A 25,732-nucleotide genomic window follows, 5' to 3' on the forward strand; every position below is an offset into this window, starting at 1 on the left:
TATATTAAAAATGATATTTGTACTAAATATATTCGGGCATACCAAACCATTGACCGGAAATGATGTAGTATTGTTGTTCCAGGAAGAGCATAGGGGAAAGCACAAAACTGCGTCAACAGTCATTTTTTATGATCCATAACGATTTTGGTCGTTATACAGTATGGCAACCGGGTATGTGTAACGTTTGTTGAATAACGCTTCGCTCATCGTGCGTTTTTCGTCAACATTGACCGCGTTTGATTCGTCTTTTAGACCGTTTGAGCCTCGGCGTTTGCTAACTGTTGACGTTAGCTAACTCTCCTCTCGTCGCTGTCGAGAGGCAATTGGAGTTAAACTCCGGACAATGTTATGGGGATTGATGTTGCGATCGAGAGACGTTTCCTTCTTCGTCATTGTACAACGAGGCAAAAATCTTTTTTTTTTTTGTGGTAAATATTCGGCTAACAGCTAATCGCCGAGTTGTCTCTTTAATCGCTCTAGGCCACGCCTGCCAGTATTAGCTATCGTTCTTTCTGGAATGTTATGTTTTGACATTTTATTAATATCTTGCACACAACAAGGTCCAAGTGATGTCTGAGGTGAAAAAATGGTGTTGTATTTTCTCAATTTTATTACAAATTATTTCAGTCTAATTATACCAGTAGTCAATAGCAGATTTTCAAATTGGGTTCGTGTAATGTTCTCAACTCAATCGTTTGAACACGTGTTTAACATCAAGAAATGTCTGTCGTCTTTATTTCAGGGACGTTCACAGATTTCTATAAACACATTAAAGTGAATTTTTAAAGTTTTCCGCTTGAATGTTGTATGGAACCCTTTTTGTTGTTATCTGGCTGCCGATGTATTCAATTTGTAGTGTTACCTAGTTTTACATTTTCAGAATAAGCAGTGCAGAAAATAGATTAAGTGTAAAAACATAAAATAAAAATAGATGTTTTCAAGAACTAAATGAATTTTGTGCCCATGTGTTTTATGCGTGCCTTTAATGGGCGGGGCCGTGTGAATGACGTCAGAAACTGGAGTCAGGTTGGCCGAGCAGCCTATTTCAAGTATTTTAGAATTGTGTGGTTGACTAAACGTGTATCGACAGAACTCAATTCATGTATTATAATTATTTGTTGCTTATTGCTTTTTATGTTTAATTCTCTTCCAGCCATTGTTGACTGATTGACGGTGCTTAGTGCGGACGGGCCTTCACTAAACAACAACATGGACACATCAAACTTTGCCCACGTCATCTTCCAGAATGTAGGCAAGAGCTACCTGCCTCATGCTGCACTGGAGTGTCACTATACCCTCACACAGTTCATCAAGCCGCACCCAAAGGACTGGGTTGGCATTTTCAAGGTGACTAACCGGGTTTGATATATAAAAATAACCTTGTACAAATGAATATCTTTGATGTTGTTGACATAGTTGCCAAACCAATTGATAAGATCATTTTTGGATGAAGCTAAGAAGACTCAGTGAAGTCTAATAGATTCAAAACTCCTGCTCGGCAAGTTGGAATGGTTTTAAAATTCAGATTGTCTTGTGTTGACAGATGAATGACAGCTATCAAGGTTCTTGCGTTAGCATGTTTGCAGACAACCTTGATGCAGTGTTAGATTATAACTCAGTGCTTCCTCCCAGGCAAGAACATTAAAAAAAAAAAAAAAAAAAGTCCTCTGCACTGTTGTTCTGTCAGTGTTTGTCCATATTGTACAAGTTTGAAACAGGTTTATTTATATGATGCACTTTGGACCGTTCAAATTTGAACTGTAGTTATTAATCTAACTTTATATGATGTACTTTGGCTTGTTCAAATTTGAACTGTAATTATTAATCAAACTTTTAAGATGTTCCATGAAAATAGTCTACTTCAAATTTGTTTGAGTTTTAAACCAAAATGTTTGTGGGGTTTTTTTTATCTAAAAAAATGTGGTGCGGTAAAATTGAAAATTGACAAAATTGTGTTGCTTTACATCGCTGCAATTAACATCTTTGTATTGCAGACTTTTCTCTGCAAGGTAATCTCAAAGTGTAAATCACATTTAGAAAACTATTTATTCCCTTGGGGCAGTCCACGCCAAACATTCTAAAAATTTATGACTCCTAGACAATTTTTTTTCTACTTTAGTCACATCTGCAATCGCAGCCATACAGCATGACTGGATCCGCTTCGGGGCGTACAGAGGTGCGGGTTTGGGGCGGCTTGTCAGGAGGCAGAGGAGAAAGCAAACACTGCTTTGTAATTAACGCGTCTCACCCGCCATGTGATTCATGAACACTTCCTACATGTGTTCCTTCTGACTGGCACTTGGACAGCAGATGGGCGTCCTGCAGCAACCTGTTGAGCTTTTACTGTACATCTGTCCATCTCTTTGGAAGTTTTTTTTTAACACTTAACATTCTATAGTGCAATGGTCCTTTGTCCTCGCAAGTAACTAAACAACCAAAATATCTGAAAAGTGGTATTAACTGGAATCCTAAAACCGAATATTGTGGACTGTGTGTGTGTGTGTGTCTCTTTCCATGCACAATTGTAGACACGTCTGAGGCAAGTGAAAGAGTTGCTCTCAAGAGTTTTCAGCCAGTGCCACTAATGAGCGCACCGGTGGGGGGGCTGGCCTCCAGTAATGACATAAACTCACTATGTGCATGTTTTAATTGCTTCCTGTTCTTTACTGCTGGAGGCTGGAAGTACACCGGTTAACAACTGGGGGTTTCGTTGCAAACGAAAGAAGGCTGGGGGGGTATCTCTGGCTGGGATGAACATTCGCGCTGTTGTAGCGCTAGGCTTTTATTAATATCTTAGCATATTCTGTCTTGGCTCATGATTACATTGATTACGGGTGAACATGATGCAACACTTCTCTTTTTTTTTTTTTTTTTGTTAGATTTGTTTTGGCCGCTTGTGTTCGAAGGTGCACATTAAAAAGTCAGACCCCTCCATTAACTCTGATTTTGTTTGACAGTTTTATGGCAGAAGATCAAAGTAAGATATGTATTTTCTGTACTTTGACACTCCCAACCCCCGTCATCAGTCGTCTGTTTACAACACATTAAACTGAATTTCATAGTTTTATCGGAGTTGTCGTTTGTTTCCGAGTCACTTTTTTTTTTATTTTATTTTTTTATAAAAGCGTGTCGCAGGTTTTGACGTCCCCATTGTTATTATATTACACTGTTTTGAAGAGAATCCTCGAAATGTCTCGCAGGTCGGCTGGAGCACAGCGAGGGACTATTACACATTCTTATGGTCCCCCCTCCCTGAGAACCATGTGGATGGAACCTCAGTCAACAGAACGGTGGTCTTTCAGGGTGAGATTATATATTGAATAGATTTTAAAGTGAAGTTTTGACTCAATCTGTTTCTGGCATTTGTGTTTTTATACATCAATAATTTTCTCGCCTTTTTTGTGTTTTCTGTCCAGGATACTATGTGCCCAACGACGACGGTGAATTCTACCAATTCTGTTACGTGACCTACAAAGGGGAGATTCGTGGAGCCAGCACACCGTTCCTGTTTCGTGCCAGTAGCCCCTCTGAGGAAGAGCTGCTGACTGTGGAGGATGAATGCAACTCTGACATTTTGGTGGTTACCACCAAGGCGGGTTTTCTTGAGGTAAAGTCCGCAAAGCGCTCGTCAACGCACGAATACGACATCGTTTTGGATTTATATGTATTTTTTTTCATAAGAATAATTGTATTTTCAAATGTATGTTTTCTATGTATTTCAAAATCCCCATGTAAAATTAGACTTGGCTTTAGAAATTATGACTGAGAAGCAGCTCGAATAGTTGAACACGATAATTTTCTCTGTGCAGCAAAAGCTGGAGGAAATCCAGCGAGTGAAAGATGAGCTGGTGAAAAAGGTGGCTCTGCTGCAGCAGGACATGGAGCAGCTGGAATTGGACAAGGAGAGTCTGCAGAAGGCTTGCGAACGGGAGGAGGAGAGCTGCGCTCTGCTGAAAAGACAAAATCAAGTAAATTATTTTTGCTTTATGCAAGTCCAGGTAGCAAAGTACAGGTAGCAAGCACACTTTCTGATGTTTTGAGTTGAATTTTTATTGGGCCCCAAATAGTCTCTTAGCGCCCCCTAGTGAAAAACATGCAGACCTATTTACAAGTATGCCTCCGATGGCATAAATTAAGTTTTGACAGATAATGTACACGTTTGTATTATCAACTCGTAATCCAACATTTTTACAACTCAACCGTTAAGTCTTGAAAGTAACGCTAGTTTGAATTCATTTGGTTGTCTTCTGCCATAAATCTGCTCCTTTGAAAACGCCTTTCACAAGAGAGCAACATCTTATTTTGTGGCTGTTAATTTTATGGCCATACTTTTATGTTTTTTTTTAATGTGGTGTAAATATGATTGTAAAATGATGATCTTAAATAGTAAAACAAATCGTTTGCTGTTTATTGTTGAATGAGGATGTTTATTTGGACATGCAATTTACCAACTTTGACCATTTTGGTTTTTTTGTGTGCGTATAACTGACTTTGAATTTTAAGACTTTTTTTCTTATATGGCAAAAGATGATTTAATTTGAGTTATTGAACACATTATACAAAAGGTTAAATGTTTGGAAGAAAAGAAACGAAAACATCAGATGTTTTGATATAAATATATTCAGATATATATAAAAAAAAGGAATTGCATCATCACATTTTAAGAGTGACTGCATCGATCGCTATTGTATTCCCTGCTTTCCAGGAACTGCAGAGTTCTTCCAAGGTCTTACAAGAAGAGAAAGAGGAGGTGAAGAGGCGTCTGGAAGAGGCCACGTCCAGGGTCTTGCAGCTGGAGGAAGACCTTATTGGAGTCACCCAGAGAGGCCTACAAAAGGAAACCGAGCTGGACTTGTAAATAAACAAGAGCCTGAAGTTCTACATGTTAAGCGTCAAAACATTATGCTAACTGTTTATTTCTGTTGTTGTTTTGTAGCCTGAAGGACAGAATGAAGAAACTCACAACAGAGAAGGAAACACTCGAGTCCCAACTCAACAACGAGAAAGATGAGAAGGAGCTCTACAAGGTAAATGCGCTTGTAGTTTTATGGCTTCTCTTCCATTATTTCTGCAGGGGGAAAAAACAAGGTCTCATTGGGTTAATGCTACTTTCAAGATGAAAAGCAGCATCGGAATGGCAAGCTCCCAGGATGTGGCAACTCGGAGCTCTCCTGTCACATAATCATTTTCTCAATTTGGTTGCCAGCGGTTTACTTGACAACTATGTTCAGTGACAGCTTTATGTCACATAAAAGTTACGATTGTTCTTATAATATTAGATTGCCTCAAAAGGGAAGCCTGTTTTGAACTTTTTTTTTTTTTTTTTTTTAATTACTGTGATTATTTTGCTTACTTTTTTTTTGTTTTTTTTTTCCCACTCCAAACAAGCGAGCTTGCCATATTGAGCTGTCTGCTGCTTTGTTGTGGTGGGCACTGCAAAGGAAATGGGATTGCCACAAACTACACAGTCACGACGGAAATGGTCCAAAAAAACAACCCACATCTTATTTAACTTGCACGATAACTGTGTGGCAGCTGGGCTCTACCCAATCTTTTTTTTTTTTTTTTTTTCTCCGTTTGTCATGGTGAATTTGATAAGGATTGTAAAGAAAATATTCAATTGTAAAAATAGAAATGCTCTTTTTTTATGTTTGCATCAGATTCACCTGAAAAACCGAGAGCTGGAGAACACAAAACTGAGCGCCGAGCTGCAGATGATGAAATCGGTGGACGTTAACAAAGACAACACCATCGCTCAGTTTAAAGAGGAAGTGGGACGCTTGCAGATGTGCCTTACTGAGAAAGAGAAACAATACAAAGAGGTCTTGGCCCAAGTATCCCCCTTGGTAGGCGCCGTTAATCCATCGGTCATATTCAGTGTCGTGAAATTCACACCCCTCGTATCCTAAAACCATTTTATACGCGACAGGGAGATTTAAAGTCCCTGAAGGAGCAGCTGCGTCAGAAAGAGGAGCAGCTCCAGGCCAACCAGCAGCAGTCGACCATGCTGGCGGCCGAGTTGAGGGACGCGTCGAGCAGCCGCGACAGAACCATGTCCGAACTGTACCACATGAAGTTGGAGGCCGACGCTCTGAGACAGGCCAAAGCCGAGGCGCAGGCTCAGTGTGGCCGCCTGGAGAGCCTGGTGGAGAAGATGAAAGAAGAAACCAAGCAGGAGACGGTTAAGTCACAAAATCGACTTGCCAATTGATTAGGCACTTGTTAAATGATCGTTGACAGTGATGACAACAAATATGTCGTGTTCAGCAGGTCAAAACGGATGACGCCTCCACAGACCCGGTTCTGGTAGGAGAACTGCAGAGAGAGGTGGAGGATCTGAAGCTGCGTCTGCACATGGCCGCTGAGCACTACAAGGAGAAATACAAGGAATGCACTCGGCTGCAAAAACAAGTGCTCAAACTGTCTGAGCAGCAAGGGGTAGGTCTGCTCGACGCTTACCAAGTCTCACTCTTTCTTTTTTTTTTTTTTTCCAGAGAGTTTATTTTTGGTAATAGCAATGAGATTTTTTTTTTTCTTGTGTGTAGGAGGTGAAGAGAAACTCAACACAAGATCTAACGACAGTACCTCCATCAGTGAGTCCGGACACGTCTCTTCCAGGTTAGCATGTCGCAAACAAGTACTTGAATATTTTGTCAATTGTTTTTTTTTTTTTTTTTTTCTAACTGCTCTCTCTCTTGCTTGACTGTCCAATTAGCCTTCATGGTCCTCCCAGGCAGTCCTGGTTCTGCAGATCCCATGCTGGAGGCCATCAACCAGGAGAAGTTTAAAGGCATCAGCAGAGAGGCGTACGACATGCATTCCAAATACAGGAAATACAAGCAGTTGTTGATGGTAAAAAAAAAAAAAAATATGTCAAAGCTCCCTGTGCAACAAACAACATTGTTTTGAGCTCTCACTGATCTGTCAGGAGGAAAAGGAGCGTAGCGGCATGATGCATGATGAACTAGCCAAGATGGCGGTGAAAGTGAAGGAGCAGCAGAAGATCAGTGAGAAGCTCAAGCTGCAGCTCGCGTCAGAGGAAGACCGCTGCATGGTGGGTGCATCCTCCAAACCGGACCTTCGCTATTGTCGGTCCTTATTGTAGTTAGATAGAAAGTCACTTCCTGGAAGTTTTCGCAACAGTGGCAAATGGGAGCAGATGCTCGAATGCCAACAAAAACACAAACAGACCTCACGGAAGTGGCCTCAGCCATTCCGACCGACATCGTGTCCTCTGTATGGCTAATCTAAGCTCAAAGGAGATCAGCATTTGATTACAGGCGGTCCCTCGAGCACAATCCTTGTGACGTTGTTTATGAGAAAGCTCGTCTGCGAGACAACACTTTACGGCTGTTTACGTCCACCGCTGGAGACAAGAGAAGCTTGGCAAGGAAAGGGGTCCTCTCCAGTTGCCGTCCTAATGCTTCGCTTGGCTCGGTCGCTCGGGACGGCGGGCGGATATTTGCCCTCGTGTCTGTGAGGAACTCAAACATGTTGTTTGGCTCCCAGCGGCACAGCACATAAATCAGCCGAATCTTTTGTAACTCAGTGCGTGAGAGGCAAAGGACAAAAAAAAAAAAAAAAACAACTTAATGTGCTCATTCCTTCGTTGTTTATCCTTTGTTTACTCCAGAGCCAGGTAGCCGAGAAGGGCCGGGAGCTGAAAGAAGTCAAGGAGAAACTGGAGGTGCTTTGGATACGCTTTCCTTTTCTCTTTTATAGACTCCTTCCACCCTTAAAAAGCCCTCCCGAAAAAAACAAAAAAAAAACAGCGGCCATTTTCCCCTCAGTCTGCTCTTAAGCGTGAAATGTCTCTTCATTGTAAAAGTCTTCTCATTTTCCCTGCCATTAGTTTGGAGCACAGTGAGACCTTAAATGCCCTGAAATAATGTTGGGTGGCGCTTTAGAAGCCCTCAATGACCCAATTAGAGGTTTGGACTGTAAATTCAATAGGCGTCTGTAACTAACATCAATAACACAAAATGGTCCCGGTACTTTTTTTTTTTTTTTTTCCCCTTGGTAAATGTTAGTGAAACCTCAAACGTGTTTGTGTGCGCACCCACCTGAGGAGAAACTTAAATCATGAGTTTCCCCCAAATGTTACATCATTTGAAATAAGATTTGTTTTTTTAATTTAGCTGTTCTCTCCTAAAATTAGTTGATTGAAATGATTTTCTTGTTTTAATTGCACTCATTAAGTAATTGCTTAATTTAATTACTCCGCCACTTTGTTGTCATGGCAATGAGATCCTCACCAACATTGGACACCATTATGTGGGATGCGGTGAGTCGTGGTTTCTTTTTGAGACGAAATAGACTCATTTCAGGGAGGCCTCAAATCGAGGGTGGAAAGTGTGCTGAGCTTTTCTGCTGAAAAGCACATTAGACAACGTAGTCTTGTATTATTTCATGTTGGAGTCCATTTGATTAGACTATGAAATAATTGGTGTACATCTTGCTAATGAATACATGTCATATTTATTCCAACTCTGTCTATGTCATTCCAGGAGCTCCAAAAGAGTTGCAAGAAGCCAGAGCCGGGGCCCAGCGGGAAAGCCGGTGTGGAGAATATTCAGTCCAGCGTGCCTTTATTCCTGCAGTACCCGGTGCCGTACGGCCAGGATTCCCCCTACCCTCTGTTGGTCTCTCAGAGTCCCACCAAGCTGCAATTTGGAAACCCCTACTCATCAATCTCTGACTCAAAAGGTCGGTTTGACCTCGAAGGTCATATGAGTTGGAATTTGAAAATCCCACCTCACTCACAGTAGCTCTATCTGGCATCCGCAGATGACGACGATGACGAGCTGTCGGATGAGCAGCTGCTTTGCCTCCCCCCCGTGGGTCCGCCCTCCTGGGACAGCAACGTGGTGTGCATCCAACCCACCCGCCACCAGGCCCGACCCGACGGCCGCGAGGAGCCAGAGGGCGTGCCAAATAACACCAACAATGACGTAACAGCCTCCCTTTGTCTTTGGGTTTTTTTTTTGTTTTTTTTTTTTATGGCTAATTTTGTAAGACTTAGTGTTAGCTTTTTCTTTGACTACAAAGGTGACCAGTGCATTTGACCTCTCAGGTTAATATCAACAACAGGCCCGCCGCTCCAGAAGCCCCCAACCCGTTTGTGAACGACGGACAAACCCCATTTTGCTTTGATCCCAGGTAACACACCTTTCTCATAAACACCGAGCCAGTTTTCCACGGGCGTGCTTTCCGAGCGCCGCCGCGCATTGCAACATGTGCAACGTGTTTGTTCGGCCACAGCGACTTTCCACGCTTTCCCACCGCTTATTGCGTGCGGCGGCGGCAGCAGCCCACCCACGTCGCATCAAACACGCGCTTTACAACCTTGTCCATGTCATCACCAGACTAACGAGAGATGGGGAAAAAATACTCCCATTGAGTACTTGAGTTTTTTGATCTGAAGTACAGGGTGTGAGTACTTTTGCAACCTCGTCTCCTCTGTGTACATAGCATGGACATGAAGCGATGCCCGCTGTGTGAAGTCATCTTCCCGCCCAACTACGACCAGTCCAAGTTCGAGGAGCACGTGGAGAGCCACTGGAAGATCTGCCCCATGTGCAGCGAGCAGTTCCCGCTGGACTGCGACCAGAAGGTTTTTGAAAATCACGTGCTCACTCACTTCGACGGGCACATGCTCTTGGATTAGTCGCCGGCGCTCTCGTTTGGTGCATGACGACAGCGTCCAAGTCCCGCTTTCTTTCATCGACAGGCGCTTGTCAGTAAATAAGAATACTGATTTTAGTTTTCCGTATGGCTTTTTCCCTGGGTGAAATTTTTAATTCACATTTCTTATTTACAGTTAATCCTGAAAACCAAATGTTTAACCTTGCACTGTTGAAGCTAAGATGGAGGAGGGGTACCGATAGCTGGGGGGCTTTGCAACCTCTTGTAACAAGCCAGACGTAATATCATATGGAATATCTGAAACACAACTCACAAACACACAAACACAAACACACACACACATATATATATATTCATATTCCATGACTGTGCACAGACATACAGAATTTTGTCAGATTTATTTTATTTAGAATAAGTACATCTATATTGTGACAGCCTCGATACTGCGTGTAACACTCTGGGTTTTCTTTTCTATCTGCTTTGAATATTTAGTTGAGTCATTGCATGTGGGTGAGTTTCTGTTTTACTGCGATTATTATTATTTTTCTCCATATACTTGTTTTAATCTGTCAATGGAACGAATAAAGATCATTTGAAACGTCAGAACAACTTTTATTCCAAATACGAAGCATCTTTTTCAGAGGAAATACGGTACATCGATAATATTCTATTTTTGCGTATTTACCTCGTAACACAATGGTGCCCCGGATACGTATGAAAATATAATTTAATGCACTTTTACTCTTAATACATTCACTGTACACTGTTGTCGAGATTTCTGGCAGTATAATAGTGACACGACTTGCCAATGGACTACAGTTCCATGCCTAAACACGTTTATACAGTGCTAATTTACATTTAATCTCACGCTATGATGGAGCAATACGAAAATGAGTACAAAGACAAGGCCACCTTTAAAGCAGGGGTGGGGAACCGAGGTATCGTAGAACCGTATACAACCTCTTGGTAAAAGCCACCCTGGTGATTTTACCGATTATTTTTGTCTTGAAAATATAGTTTGGCCCATGAAAGACTTGGATATGAACAGATAGGAAAGAGGTTGCCCACCCCAGCTGTCTAACATGGCTTCACTGTTGTTACGGAATGGTTCACAATTCAAGGCAAGGACGAATGTCATCAGACGGAAAACACTTTTTGCAAATGGCTGCCACATATATTGTATATATTTACAAGGAAGGTGAAATTGGCAAAAATGCTCATTGGTTGGCAATTTGTTCCACAAAATCAAAGTGCTTTAAAAACTGCATAGGGAAAAGTGAAGCTAAACACTGATCAAAAACACGTGTGGCTGAAATGCTTGCAAATATCACCTGAGTCATGTTGGCGATGTAAAAAAAAAAAAAAAATTAAAATAAAAAAACTGATTATATATACACACTGGCCATGACTTCCCCCTCCCCAAAAAGTATTTCAGTTACTAGTTGTTAAGTAGAGAGTCAGGCCACTCTGCAGCAATGCAAGAATAAAGTGAAAATGTTTAAAATATATATATATATTTAAAAAAAAAAAAACTAATGTCCAGAGAATAAATGCAGAAAATTGTGTACAAGTCCAACCATTCACACAATGCACCCAAGGACACTCTAGTTAATCATTGATCATGAATGTCTTGTAAAAACTGAGCAGTTTTATAAAGACAGCCCTTGATAGTGCAGGTGTACCTAATATTGTGGCCGGTGTGTTTTTCTGAGTCCCCGTTTGGCACAAAGTTTAAAAACAAAACCCAATTTATGTTGTTAAAAGCACTACTTAACAAAGCACCGTAGAGGTCCAAAGTTAAAAAAAAAAAAAAAAAAAAAAAAAGCTTCAATGTGCAAATTACAAAACGGTGACCTACTTTTAAGCTTGAACATTCATAATAAAATACCATTTTAAAAGCATGCAAAATATATATATATATAAAAAAAAACATCTAGTGTTTTCAGCAAAATAAGAGATGATGAGGTTGAAGAAATCTGCTGGTGCCGATGGATTCCGTCCGCCTGGTGCGCTACTGCTGCATCTTGCGATGGAGGATGTCGACGGACACGGGCGGGTGGAAGTTGATGGTGTGGTGCCGGAGACCCTGAGATGTTTTGTAGCTCTTGCCGCAGCGGCACTTGAAGGGCTTACGCACTCGGATCTGCGTCCGGTGGCCGTTCTTGGCGTGATACTTGATCCCGTTGACGTTCTACGAGGAGGAAAAGTTTGTCACAATTCAAAATATTCTTATATAATTAGGACTAGTTACCGTATTGACCCAAATATAAGACGAGTTTTTTTTTTCATTGAAATAAAACTGAAAAAAGGGGGGGGGGGGGGGCGGCGTATTATAATTGGAGTCGTCTTATATTCGGGCCAATACGGTAATTTATTCATTTCAGATATATTTGTGAAAATTGTACGAGAACTTTTGGGGGCCTAGTACCCCTCCGTCTAACCTTGTATCTCTTTTTACAGCCCGGGATGGGGCAAGCGAAAGGTTTCTCATCGCCGCCGTTCATACACATGGAACTGAGGATGGATTGGGAGCTGATGGCGCTCTCGGTGGTCCACGACTCGTCGCTGTCGGACTCCTCGAAATCCACATCCTCGTCGTCGCACTCGCTGCCTGTGTGTGCGTGAGAAGACGAAGAGATTACGGTGAGTGAGTCCGGCGTTAATGAAATGTGCGGAGGACGGTTACCAGTCGGCGTGCTGCTACGAAAAGACGAGGAAGGGGTGATGGGCGGGGTGACGGGAGGGGTGAGGTTGCCGCTTGGGTGGCGAGGCGGGACGGCGACGCTGTTGCGACACAGGTTTCCCGTTAGAGACAACGATAATTTAGGTTGCATCTTTTTCTTCAGCGCTTCGTGCTCTCGCCTCGCTGCTTCGGTCATAAACCTGCGGGAAAAAAAACGAGTTTGGATTCGGACATTGTAAAATCAATTGTAAAATTTGTTTCTAATATATAAGACATGTTTGAAGATACAGAATTTATTAATATATATGTTTTTTTTACCAGTTTAGGTTTCCTGAATTATTTCGGGGGTGTGGCTAAAATCCATTAAACACGAATCAGAATTTTTAAGTTCAAGTCCGAACAGGTCATATCGTCGCGTATATTGTCACGGAGGACTGTTTAGGAGGTGACACACAATATGTGTAATGTATGATGGTGTTGCAAAATTAATCAGGCTGAGCGGTGAGCTTGGGTACGAGGCAGAAAAAAAAAAAAAACCTAGCTCAAGTCCTATAAAAAGGCAAACAGAGTTTATAGACAGTTGCTTTAAATGCATCATAAAAATGAAAATGTTCAAGCAAATAAGTGGAATGAACAAATCACGTGATAACCGCATAAACATGCTTTTGCGCAAGCTAGGAGGCGTCGGCAGACGTTTGCGCGACTCAGTCACCATATCAAAGTTGATTCGGTGTTGTAAAAACAAAAGCGGCTACCAATTCCTCATTCAACTCCTCTAAACGATCCCGCAGATGACGTCTGAAATGGTTGTTGGGTCCTCAAAGGAGCTTTCATAGGGCTCAGCGCTAACGTCGCTAACGCGCGGTGACGTACATCCAGCATCTGTGGAAATACTGAAGTGGTCTGCCCATCTTTTTGCTTCTGTAGCATTTGTTTACCTGTTGATGTAACTGAGGGCGACATAGGTGGGCTGCTGCTGTTCCTGCTTCTCCAGAAGTCGGGGGTCCGTGTCTGATGGAGACAAAAAAAAAAGTTTGGAGTAGAATACACAGATGAATATGAACGTTAATTTCAGACATTTGTATTTTTCAAGGGAGGGAAAGTCAATTTAGGAAAAAAAAAGAAATCCTAGCACGTCCAATCGTATTTCAGGGAGGCCAGTGCCCCCGTGGGCCCCCCCTTCTAGCTCCACCAATGCAAGGAAGCGGCGCTAAGTTTAATGTATTTAAAGCATGTGGGAGATGCTTTAATTATTTGGATTTTGGTCCAAGACAGGGTTCCTATCTTCAGTACTGTACTTTGTGGAAAAAAAAAAGCTGCTTAGCACATTGCTCATTCATGAGCACTCAACACACACTGAGCTAGGAGCCAGACATCCATCTTGTTTAGCGGTGCTAAATGTACAACAATAGCCAATCTCCACACCCTGAGGTGAAGCAGGCCCGACTTCAAACGTTCCTCACGGCGGCGTCCATGTGGGAGAAGAGAGATGGCCCATAAAATGTAGCTGGCTGTGGAGCTCCGCCTCCCTGTCTGCTTGCCCCCTGACTGAGCTGTGAAAGACTGCTACCCCCATGTGGTTGCTTTCCATCCATCAGCTCGTTTACTCACGGCAGCTTACGCCTCGGGCTGTTTGGACCCTGACTTTTGTGTGTGATGCCAAACGCAGTAAAGACTAATGCATCTGTCAGACGATGGTGTTCGTACACATCAGATGACAGGAGAAAACTTTTTAGGGAGGGCTTTTTTTTTCTTCCCCCACTAGATTCATTTTCAGAACACTGGATATTTGAAAAATTATATTCTGAATTTTTTTTAAAACAATACAAATTGACATCGTCTAATTTTGTGTGACCAGTGACTGAAATCGGAAGCCTTCGCGACAATTCGATACTTTAAATCAATGCTGGTATCGGTACCCGTTCCATCCCTAATTTCGATTAATCTGGTCACCATTTAGGATTTTATTTTATTTATAAATAAAACGAGAAACAATACAATATACTAAAATTGGACTCCAGTGAGTAAATTCAGAATTTGTGAGACAACTTGTATTAGATCTCATTATGGTCTGCAGGTGTACCAAAATGAAAGGTCCAGTGTCCATGCCAGCGTTGTTTTCCATATAATTAGCCGTTCCAAAGACAAAATAATAATCGCCCAAAGTCTGGCTTGCTCGGCTGACATCACATAACAGTTTTATGACAGCGTCGGCCCGGCAGGTTTGAGTTCTGAGGAAAAAAAACCTCAACGTCTGCCACTCTCAAGGACACTCCATAACGTAAGCATGTGCTTCATTAGCGTTGGATGCGGTGAGCGGGACAGCCACACTTCTCCGCCCTCCATGGAAAGATGCTGACAAACGGCAAATGCCAGAGGCGGCTCACAGAGTCATGTTGTGAGCGTTGCATGTTAGCATGTGGGAAGCCCAGCAGAAGTTCACTAATGAGCCTTCCTCCCTCCGTGAGTGCAATGGCAGCCCGCTCAAACGGCAGCGCATCAATCTGTTCCCACACGCTGTAAATCACACACACCTCACGCAGAGGGGGACGAAGGAGATGGATGGTCTCCGGGGGGCAATTCCCTACAGTTTCTGCTAATCTTTAGGGGCCCACCAGCAGTTAGGCTGGGACCAGGAGGAAGGCGCCTTGAGTAGAGATGAGAACCCCTTTAAATAAACGACATTGGTGGTCCACCTTGGTGGGCAAAAAAATTAGCAGGTGGAAGGAAAAATGTCAGCATATCTCATTAAGTTGAGGAATAGACTGAGGAGGAAAAATGTGAATATTAATCAAGTGAATCCATTCAAATGCTCATCTTCATTTTTTGTTCATTAGAGTCCCGACGGCAGCGCCTAACAGGAACCCAAATACCGATTCAACAAACTTTCCTAAGGCAACGCAGGAAGTGACGCCTGCTGCCGGCTAACAACGCCCTCGATGACACCCCCCCCCCCCCCCCCCCCCCAAAAAAAAACGCCGTCTCACACTCACGCCTCTCATTTCCACCGTCGTCTGGCTCTCCCCATCCACCCTCAAGGCCAGATGCAGCGTGGGGTCGGGGCGAGCCTTACGGTGACATTTTTATGGCGGCTGTGATCAGCGGGGGACACACGCAGGAGTGCTGGCACAGTCGATTCATTATGAAGGAAATGAAACGGAGTAGCTGAGCCCCACGTGTAAGCTACTCAACACAGAAGCAATCTGTCCGAAAAAAGATTTTTTTTAGTATGACACACGTCTGTCATTGTTAGCCCCATTTAGATGATTTAAATATACTTATGCACAGGTCTATTCAAAATATTTTTTTTCCCAAAATAAAGTTGAGTGGAGAAATAAGTACAAATTCTAATTGGAATCCACATTATGCTTTGAGTATGGGCTTCAGTGCTGCTGTTTTGGCTAGCAACAGCATAATTATTATTATTTTTTTAATAATCCAAACACATTTGTACTACCCTCGCTGCACTAGTCATTGTAATTGATAACTGAACGTTATCAATAAGAGCTATGTTTTGACAGGCACTGGGGAGGACAGCCTCTCGTCTGACTCGTCACCACTAAGGAACAGCAGCAGTGGTGTCAGAGGACGAGGAAATCTAATTAAGCCAACCAGGTGCACAGATCGGGGAACTAGTTAGTGCTTTTCCAAATTTATTACTTCCGCACAGATTTGAGGTGTGTGGAGGAGGGGCGGGAGGAAAATCTTTCTAAATGAGCTTCCAGTGAGGATTGGCAACAAGCAGACTGATTGTTAAGCTCGCTTTGGACACTGCAGGCCCCGGCAGTGCACACACATACAAACACACACATACAAACACAGACACACACACACACACACACACACAGGTCTTATAACACTGTGTGCTTGGTGTCAACTACAGGCTGGTTTCTTAGCAACAAAGCAAACATTTCAGTGTGGTTTTCCCTGCGACACATAAGCACCAGACCACTATGGACATCTTTCAAGCTTAATTTAGGCCCCATGGAGAAATCTTTCCTCGCAATCTGCTTTTCTTCTGGGTGAATATGTTCAAAAAAGTCAGAATCCATTAGTGACATATAATGTGCCCTTTTTTGCAGATGTTACAGCTTTCCACTCTCACCATATTGTAACTGTACGGTTGATTTAGTCATTTGAAATACTATAAAGGAGCCATGAAATATATTTTTAAATTTGTAAGGAGAAAAAAGTCTGTAGAAAGAAGAATGTTGTAATCTTGCAAAATAATGTTAGATACCAGGTACTTTATGCCAAGGTATTGGTCAGATAAAAGTATCTGTCGCCCTCTTGTGGCTCTTTTAGAAAGGGACACTAAAGGCAAACGTGACGTGGCCAATTTGAAGGAAACCGCTGTATCCGGGATATTTAGATCGGTTTAAAATTGTTACTTTATTAAAACAGAGACTTTTTCTGACAATTGAACACAACTATAAAATAACAATTGAATTGAACTGGTGGTGACATTTCCTTTCCAGTGAGTTCACAATAGTCTTTTTGTAGACTCCCACGCTGACTCACAGTTCACTACATGGACAAAAGTATTGGAATAGCTGGCAATGCCACCACCTACAGGGCTTGAACACAATGTGGTCCTTTTTTTTTTTTTTTTTTGGACCAAGCACAGCTGGATAGCGCCATCTATTGTCTGCCAGCCTCACCAGGCAGCCTGTTGCTTTGGAGGGGGAATGTTGTTGCTTATTTTCCAGGCGCCTAATTATAAAGGAGAATGTGCTTCATGCAGCAGGCCACCAGATGAAGAGGAAGAGCGGCCAAATCAGGCACTCTGTCTATAATTATGCTTCACAGGCACTTGGCACACTTTGCAAGATTTCGCACTTCTTCCGAGTGGGCACACAATGAGTGATTAAGGGGAGCACAAAGTTTTTCCATACCAACTACACTAATTGGCTCATTATTCCCAAATAAGTCATTTTGGGGGACACCCAGCCCCCCCTCCCTGCAACACATAATAAGAGGGGAGAGGATATTAAAGCCATTCAAGCAACAAACAAGAACAACAGAGGCAGCTGGCCATTGTCAGCTTCAATGAGACTGAAATATTAGATTGAGGGAACAGATGCAGGAAATGACCCATGTTAAAAAGAAAGCAAGGGAATTTACTCTTCACTGAGGTCCTAGGACTTGCTATTTTTATCAGACTTGAGTTGGCAAGCAAAAAGTTTGCCAGGTTTGATATTTGCCTGATATTGATATTGAAAAACTATACACAGGCTGCAAATATGCAAACTCAGAGCCAAGATTCGAAGCCAGAACTTCAGAAGTGTATGGGGAGCCATTATATCAACATGCTTCATCATAATCGACTATATACACAAATAAAATTGAATGGAATTAAACATATTAATATGTTTATTTTATTCTTGATGCATGGGGTGGGGAGGCATTAAAAAAAAATCTCTGAATGCGTCTTAAAAAAAATTATCTGTAAAAGCATTTCCGTATCTTACGCAAAAACAAACTTAATTGAAATAGAAAAAAAAAGTTTTAAAGTTGCTTGACGTTGACGTCATCCGGTAGTTTGGCGCGCGGGACCTCACGTTGCAATAAATGTTGCACGACTGAGAAGACAAACGCCAACAACTTCCTGATGGAGCAGAAAAAAAAAAAAAGAAAAAAAAAAGGGCGACATGTCGCGACAAGATCTCATGCGGACAAACTACGTTTATATCGCAATGTGATGGACCGGAAGTACAGTAATACCAGGCGAAGAGCGACTCCCACCACACCTAGCAACAAGGTTGTCAAGGAGCAGGAAGCCACCCGGCTAGCGCTTTAGCCTAGCCGCTAATGCTAACCGCGTAACAGGGCCGTCGCGCTCTTACCGATGTGAGTATCCTCGATGTGCAAGATGAGCTCGGCCAGGGAGTCGAAGTGGAGTCCGCAGCTGCCAAACCTGCAAGCGTTGGAGAAAAAAGAAGCAGCGGCAATGCCTGTCATGGTCGCTGCTGCATTGGAACCGAGCTCGGCAGCTGGCTGACGGACGCAGCACAGCGGTGAGAAACAGCTGGAGCTGCAGGGGCGGTGTTGTGTTCAGCGCGCCGGCCGGGACTTTTTTTGAAGCCGCGTCAATTGACGCAGACCGGTCATTTTGCCGGTAAAAAGGCTGCCTGGCGCTTCATAACAAAAGCAAGGACCGGAAATTGTAAGTATTGTCAACATATTTTGACTTCTTTCTGAGTCTTTTCAAATACGTACTGTTGTTACTTGCTAGTGTCTTAATGTCTTTGAAAATGAATTCATTCATGAATTCATCGTTAAATAATTTTTAAAAAAACCATACATTTATTAAATGTCTTATTTTACATGGAACTGTAACTTATTTTTAATCGTGACCTGGCTTATTCTGTAATTTTATTTTTTTAATTAAATGTTCACTCGATCAGTCTTTCCCGAGTTAAACGAAAAAGCACTTGGTAGTGTAACACATTATTACTGCCACAAGAGGGCAGTGTTGTTACGTTTAATACATGCTTGCGGGGTCCTGACGGTTCTGAAGTTCTTCCCATGCCTGTCTTTCCTCTTCACTGTGATTTTAGCATCATATATTTGTTGATGTTATGATGAGCTAATCATCCTTTTTCATTTTTGGATGACCTAATGAAGTTATTGCTGTTTGTTAACTATCAAAATTTACTGAATTGTTTATTTAAACAGGGGGGAGCCATATTTTATTTTACAACTGTGAAATAATTTGCTCTGTTATATTTTGACATGGGCTTCAATTAGTGGTGGTGATCACTCAGTGTGATATATCGTCCGACGATAACAATAGTCTGCATACCCTTTTATTACAATCAAGATATTGCAGCTCTTGATAAATTGTGTACAGTATATCACAATAATTCTTTGGACAGGAAAAGGACAAAAACTGACCTGCAGACTGATTAAAATGTGACTTATATGACCTCACAATCCTATATTATACATTCTCTACCTTTTCAGTGTGGTCCCACACTCCTTCGTTAGACAGAACACAAACAGGAGCCCGATTTAGATGTCACCAGAGCCATGGGCCTATGCTAAGCACACAGACCATTATCTTCCACCCTAAATCCACAGAAGCATCAGACAGACAGCCTCATTCTCCAGCCGCCTAATGTAAATGTTACAAGCTGGAGTGTTTGAGAGCTGGAATGTCATTGAGGTTATCTATGGGAGCCTCCCAGTCCATACATTTTGTTGAATTAGTTTCAGCAGTCATGCTTGTATAGGCTCAACTGTTAATCTGCCTGTGGTCATTTTACAGGGATGCAAATATGACACAAACAAGTCTTTGTTACAAGGCATATGTGGATTGTTTTTCCCAATACTCTCATATTAGTCTTAATGTATTTGAAAACTTCCATCCAAAGTGCTACTTTTTGATCTTCAATGCTTTTTTCGATTCCGCACCTTTTACCATCTATGCAACACTTTTCAATGCCTTCCAAGGTGAACTTCCTCATAAGTGTTGCACAAAGGCATAATAATAAAAGGTTTAGTATAATATAGATCAAATCGGCTTTAGTGTGGGTCACTGACCCAAACTGCATCTGCGCTTTCCAGCCTTAATAGTCTGCTTCTCTGAGAACATAATGTTTGGACTGGTCGGGTAATATATTGGCAATAAAGAGACAAAAGGATGTCATAAACGTTGATTAAGGCTCTGGTTAAAAGACACAGGCGGAGGAGCTCTGAGTTATGAGGGCTTTTCAGACTGCGTTATTGTTTCGGTGACAGTGCTCTTAGCGGAGTGGTCGCAGGCAAGTGGTAAACATCTCTCAACGTGCGAGGAGTCATTAATCCCAAGAGTCGAGCTGTGGCTTCACTAGCGGTGTCTGTGCCCCCCCCCCCCCAGAAATCACAGCCAGTTGGCACCAACGGGTCAAACAGAGCAACCAAATAAATGGCTTGTTCTCAGAAGTCCTTTAAATCTCTTCTTATATGCGGAAAAAAGCGCACATTAAAACAGGGGAGTGGAACAACTGTCGCTGCCAGGTGGTGTGAAGTGAAAGACGTGATACAAAATAGCTGCGGGATTATTATTATTTTGTAGAAATGGGCATCGGGCTGGCCTTATTTTAAGGTATCGGGTACTCATGGAAGATGCCGATACCAGCCACTGATACTCAAGAAAAAAAAAAACCCATCCATCTTGACCATCACGATGACAAATACTCCTAAATGCAAAATTTGAATCAAAACTGAAGTTCGGACCATTGACGAGTCAGATTAGTAAAATACATTTTATTGAGTTAAAAAGATGATTTCATTTGCTTCATAAGTGACAAAGAAAATTTATAGAATACAATTATTTATTTATTTATATTTATAGACTAATACAGAATAATTTATTGATTGATTTATCAACTCATTGCCTAAAATTGTAAAAACATAAATGATAAAACTCAAAACTTTCCCCTCATCATGCGTGGATTCAGTCATGTTTAAAACAAATCTGTTAAGATGTCAAAATTGCTACGTGTCTCCCTAGTCCTCATTTTCACCTTGGAGAAAACTTAATTTGTCCCATATTTTTTCCATCAACACATGGAATCTACACATGAATAATCGGAGCCACAAGGAGGAGGAATCCAGGAAAGCTATGATTTGGAGATCGCTACCTAATCAAGAGCACTTTGACAATGATTGAAAGTGGACTGGCTTTTTGCCAATTTCCATACTTGACTTCAGAGTTGAAGTCTTGCTCATACACAATAGCGCTTCAGAATTTACACTGTGCAGGCCTACTGCTTTTGCTTTTGTACCCTTGAGAATTGGCTTCAACAGACTGGGAGCAAACCTGGAGCTTTTTTTTTTTTTTGGCACTGGTACAAAGAGTCGGAACCCAATAATTAGCCCTATTGGGTGCATTAGCGTAGATTGTACCTTGAGACATATAAATGCACTCTTATTACAGGTCATAAAAAACTTTTGGATGGGTCGTAGTTTCAACCATAAAGACTTGAGGACAGCGAGGGGGGAGGGGGGGGGGGGGGTGGAGTATTATGCGACTTATATGAGTTAGCAATATGAGTTACTTTTGTCCCTGCAGCTTTAAATTGATTTTTATTCACTATAAAGGACGTAATGGATGTTTAGTCCAGGTCCAGTGCCACTATTTGCAGTCCACTTAATTGGCCGTGGCCGGAGCTCCAGTTTTGGACCACACCCCACACCCGGCCCCCATGCATGCAGTTACACCGCCCCTGGTCCATCCTCCTGGTGTGTGCACTTGCAAACTCCGCCCAGCTCGCACCGCCTCCAAGCGGGACCGCAATGATTTAGAACTTCAGGAATCCCACGTGACGTCACCCCGGGGGTGACGTTATGCTTCTCTAAATAGATCGTATTGTAATCTTTTCTCAGTCCAACGTGGTTTCTTCTGAGTGGCCGCTTCGCGTTTTCTACACTTGTTTGGTAAGTTTGGAGAAAAAAAAAAGACTCGCAGTAGGGACGCACGCTGCAGCTTATTTTGACAACATCATTGCTACTTTTGAATGCAACAGATTGTTTTGTCGTGACATGCGTGTTTATGATTTCTTTCGTTGATGCATGTTGTTTGTGATTAAATGTCACGATGCTGGCGCCGTGACATGTCACTTGGGTGTTCACCGTTAAGTTTGAAGTCCACGGAATTTATCGCATGCTCGATGGAATATCTCAAGATAGATCATTGCACAGCATGTTTTATCATTATATTGGATCCACCGGGTTGGGATAGTTTTCTCTTGGCTTTCATTGTCATGTTTGTCCCATCTCGGGATAGGCAGCCAGCCCCGAGCCGGTGTGCGGTGCGCGCGCTGCAAGCCCACCACAGCAAAGCGACCACATAATCTTTCTTCAATGTTCTCCCATCAACGACTTAAAAAAAAACAGTCATGCTCGTTGTTTGCAATCAATTCATCCACACCATGACGTCATTTTGCAGATAAATCGATATTTGATGCTGTCCAGGCTTACTTTGCGCGAGCTTTTGCTGACGCGGTTGTATTTAAAACAAAAAAAAAACACGCAAGTTACACGCTCCAATCATTTGATTGCTCTCCACTGTCATTATGTTTATGTGACACGCTATCAATAACTACTTGCGTCCCAGTGCATGCTGCTGTGAGTGTTGATAAATGATGATGTAGGCTTGCACCATTAGCCAGTGTGTCGCCTTTAATTATTTATAGTAATCAAACGCCCCATATAAAAGCTTTAAGCTTGATGATACTATTATTTATTCAGCACATTTAAGGGTACAGTGTATGGATGACATTGCATACATGCATACTCCTATAAAATCAGGTCAAACTTAATGAGAGGCTTTGACTGACATAACATCAATGCTTTTCATAAGAGTAATGTTCTTTTATTGTTTATGGGCAAACTCTACCTGAAATGCGTTTTCTGTTTTTTAATCCATCAATGTAAACATAACGTTAGTGGCAACAAGGGATGGCTTTTTTTTTAATTTTTTTTAAAGGTTTAAGATGTTGCTCGAGGGTGTAATTGAATCAGTGACACTTTGGAAACTTGATGGTATCGACTCTTTTTGTCGTATTCAAGCACCTGTAGGTTACTGTAATACATTATGTATAGTTAATTATGTCATTTGTAATGGAATTACTGCCTCTTAATTGAAATGCATTTTATTCACCCCCTCAAAAGAGGTATGAATTTCATTTTTAATAAATCGACATATGTGAGACAATAATGACAAACAACATATTATAACTTGACCTTACTTGGCCTCTTTAAAAACGTTTTTACTTTTCCACTTTTATAGCCACAGATTAATTCAGAATAAAAAAAACCCCTTTATATTCCAAATAGGGCCTAAAATTAATCCAGATTAAATAAAACACGAATAAAAAATAATTGTTATGTTAAATTACGTACTAATGTAAATGTAAACTATGTATTGTGCATGTAAACAAGATCTGAGGGTAACTCTGTGCAAGAAGGCGGGACTTAAACACAAACGCAAGTTGCAGCAAATGGAAGAATGCACGCCAAATGTTGTTTTTTTTCAAATCCGGGGCAGATAAGACCATTTTTGATCAACTGTAGCTTTTTGTCATTTTGTTAAAGTTTTCACCCAATTCTCTTCAACACTTTACCCTTTACATCCATCCTTTTCTCCACATTTGGAAATGTCCCATATGTAGCTAACTATCCTTCTTTGGTGAATGCGGACCTAATTCTTACCATATTCCAAATCAACTTGTTGATTATCCAGCTGCATGTGAAACACAACCTTCATTTCCATTTTTTTTTTGTGATGGTTGCTACATCTGGTCAAGGTGAAACCATCCTCTCCTAATTGTGGCCTAAATCTATAAAATCAGTCACGGTTCAGTCAACAATTTTGCTCAATCATTCATAAACAAACATCCCTTAAAAGCAATATTTTCCAACTATTTTAGGCGGAAAAAAAAAATCCTTGGCACACCATCACACAAAAATGTCTCACCAAGTGCATACAGCGGTTAATTATGACATCTAGTGGAAGAGCATTTAATTGGTCTACCTGTCACTAGAAGTTTCTGCCCTAGAAAAATGAACACAGATGTCATTTTCAAACCACTTGAGTGAATTTAGATAAATTTCCCACGGCACATTTGATAATCTGTCACGGTGCTGCGATTGAGAAACTCCGCTTGCGCGCATACATTGTCGATGTGGTCCATGCCCCACCCCCCCCTTGCCTGAGGGACTGTGGTGATCCCACCTTGAACCTGTACTGTCAAAGGCCCAGGCTATGGGGAGCTGGAGATTTGAATTGCTGTGCATGTTTTCGCTTGCTTTAACCCCGTACGCCTCCCCCCCCCCCCTCCCTCGCCCGCCACTCATTCCCTTGATGTGCTGTTGAAATTCAAATATGCACTCAACCTGGAGAATTCATTCCCTTACTTCTTCTTGAAATTGAACCCCACACCCTTAATCCTTCCCCCTGCGCACACATCGGGTTATAGTTAATGTAAAGCGTAACCAAATTTCCTTTGCTGAAGTTAAACATCTATATCAAATTAGAGCCAAGTGGAGGATATTTAAGGACTGATTATGAGAAGTGTGAAAGTGATTGGGTCATTTACAGAATGAATGATTCCGCCTTCCCCCCCCCCGCCCCCCCACACCTCATATGGTTTGAATTTGGATCTATTTAAAATGCAGAACGACGTATTTTTCACCTTTCTTTTTCGACGCAGAACAAGCGACAATGGAAAGCCGTATGAAAGTGGCCATTTTTCATCCAGTGTGGCTTCATATTTTGTTTGTTGTGTCAAAGTGGACCAGCTGAGTTTTCAGGGGCCCACGGCGACCCGGTGACAGCAAGCGAGAGCAGGGGGGGGGGGATACTCGTTGGTCTCTGACAGCGAGACCCTGTCCAGACCTTATTCGTGAAGCCCGGCTTGCTGGCAAAACAGCGCTGCTTAGCATAACACAATATTTGAGTGTTTTGACTATGCTTGAGGAAATAAGTCTGTAGCCATGAAAAAGACACATTTAAGTAGTTTACATCTGGGTGCCCAGTTAAACTTACCCAAAGGTAAACATAATCATAAACATGTTAAGTGGAATAAATGACAAATTTATGCAGGAGGAATTCTTTTATAGCATCCCATATGTTTCAATAGCCACTTGTATGAAATTAAATGACCACATCAGACCCGTAACAGAAAACACAGCATTTGGCTTTTACACGAAACTCGCTGACTGTCGTATGTTTTTGAGATAGATTTTTAGACACAACATTCCCCGGTCAGATAATTAGATGCGCCTTATTATTAGATTACACATTACAGCCTGCATCTGGTGAAGGGTTTCAGTAGGGTAACTTCAAAAGTACTGGATGTCTTGTTAGGACTAGTATAAAAGTGGTTGTGTGAAGATCAACAGATAAATAAGAGACTAAAAATGATCCCAAAAAAATGCTGATAATCATTTGTCAGTTGTGTGGTCCAAAGATATTTCAAGGGGGGGCAGTGCCCCTGCGTGCCCCCTTCTAGCTCCGCCAGTGCTTCTTACATGTATTGTGTACGGTATTGCTAATATTTTGAATTTGAAGTGCAATATATAAGCATGGATCACAAGTTTCTGAACCACTATTGCTTAGAAAAGTCTTCGCCTGAACAGGGACTTGAACCCTGGACCCTCAGATTAAAAGTCTGATGCTCTACCGACTGAGCTATCCAGGCTCTTAAGAATTGTTATGGTGTTGAAAAATCTATTCTTACTACTGCACTTCATCTTCCAAATGTCCTTGACTTCCATGTAGCGCTCATCTCACCAACAAGGTTGAGCGTTAGATGGGTTAATCAAACGCTGGACTTTGCAACCGAGACAGGTAGTCAATCCCTGTTTGTAGTTTTGCATTTGCAACACTGAGTCAAGGTTGTATTTTCCTAAACG

The 25,732-nt window shown here is 41.9% G+C and overlaps 2 protein-coding genes and 1 non-coding gene across 8 annotated transcripts; 1 reads left to right on the forward strand and 2 right to left on the reverse strand.

Annotated features, from left to right (window-relative positions):
• Positions 1-53: 53 nt before the first annotated feature.
• On the forward strand, positions 54-10,254 carry tax1bp1b (Tax1 (human T-cell leukemia virus type I) binding protein 1b). 5 transcript variants are annotated; one of them, XM_085918255.1, is made up of 18 exons: positions 54-171; positions 1,154-1,347; positions 3,201-3,303; positions 3,417-3,607; positions 3,810-3,968; positions 4,706-4,854; positions 4,937-5,027; positions 5,661-5,846; positions 5,930-6,181; positions 6,268-6,438; positions 6,546-6,618; positions 6,716-6,852; positions 6,929-7,054; positions 7,634-7,687; positions 8,508-8,706; positions 8,788-8,951; positions 9,074-9,159; positions 9,472-10,254. In XM_085918255.1, exons 2-18 carry the CDS (start codon positions 1,210-1,212, stop codon positions 9,665-9,667), a joined length of 2,475 nt encoding a protein of 824 aa, XP_085774381.1. In that variant the 5' UTR covers positions 54-171; positions 1,154-1,209; the 3' UTR covers positions 9,668-10,254. The 5 variants fall into 5 exon arrangements, with proteins under 5 accessions (XP_085774381.1, XP_085774383.1, XP_085774384.1 ...); XM_085918257.1 differs by having other exon boundaries at positions 6,271-6,438; XM_085918256.1 differs by lacking the exon at positions 54-171 and adding an exon at positions 326-578.
• On the reverse strand, positions 10,237-18,407 carry jazf1b (JAZF zinc finger 1b). Of its 2 annotated transcripts, XM_085918261.1 has the most exons (5): positions 18,175-18,407; positions 13,267-13,339; positions 12,332-12,528; positions 12,087-12,256; positions 10,237-11,836 (listed from the first exon to the last, which is right to left on the reverse strand). In XM_085918261.1, the coding sequence occupies exons 1-5, from the start codon at positions 18,287-18,289 to the stop codon at positions 11,657-11,659; spliced, it is 735 nt and encodes a 244-aa protein (XP_085774387.1). In that variant the 5' UTR covers positions 18,290-18,407; the 3' UTR covers positions 10,237-11,656. The 2 variants fall into 2 exon arrangements, with proteins under 2 accessions (XP_085774387.1, XP_085774386.1); XM_085918260.1 differs by having other exon boundaries at positions 12,087-12,528.
• A 7,038-nt stretch (positions 18,408-25,445) lies between these two features.
• trnak-uuu (transfer RNA lysine (anticodon UUU)) lies at positions 25,446-25,518 on the reverse strand. The gene has a single exon. It is a non-coding gene; the product is annotated as a tRNA-Lys (tRNA).
• Between the last annotated feature and the right edge of the window lie 214 nt (positions 25,519-25,732).

Source organism: Syngnathus leptorhynchus, chromosome 8 (assembly GCF_054491065.1).
Source record: "Syngnathus leptorhynchus isolate UIUO chromosome 8, UIUO_Slep, whole genome shotgun sequence".
Taxonomy (NCBI): domain Eukaryota; kingdom Metazoa; phylum Chordata; class Actinopteri; order Syngnathiformes; family Syngnathidae; genus Syngnathus; species Syngnathus leptorhynchus.

Bases quoted from the DNA above. Each gene is read 5' to 3' on its own strand.
- jazf1b (XM_085918260.1), bottom strand. From the start codon at position 18,289: ATGACAGGCATTGCCGCTGCTTCTTTTTTCTCCAACGCTTGCAGGTTT. The intron at 13,340-18,174 runs GTAAGAGCGCGA...TGTCTCCATCAG, and splicing joins CATCGAGGATACTCACATCG to ACACGGACCCCCGACTTCTG. The intron at 12,529-13,266 runs GTAAACAAATGC...TTTTTCCCGCAG, and splicing joins GCCCTCAGTTACATCAACAG to GTTTATGACCGAAGCAGCGA.
- tax1bp1b (XM_085918255.1), top strand. From the start codon at position 1,210: ATGGACACATCAAACTTTGCCCACGTCATCTTCCAGAATGTAGGCAAG. The intron at 6,619-6,715 runs GTTAGCATGTCG...CTGTCCAATTAG, and splicing joins TCCGGACACGTCTCTTCCAG to CCTTCATGGTCCTCCCAGGC. The intron at 7,055-7,633 runs GTGGGTGCATCC...TGTTTACTCCAG, and splicing joins CAGAGGAAGACCGCTGCATG to AGCCAGGTAGCCGAGAAGGG.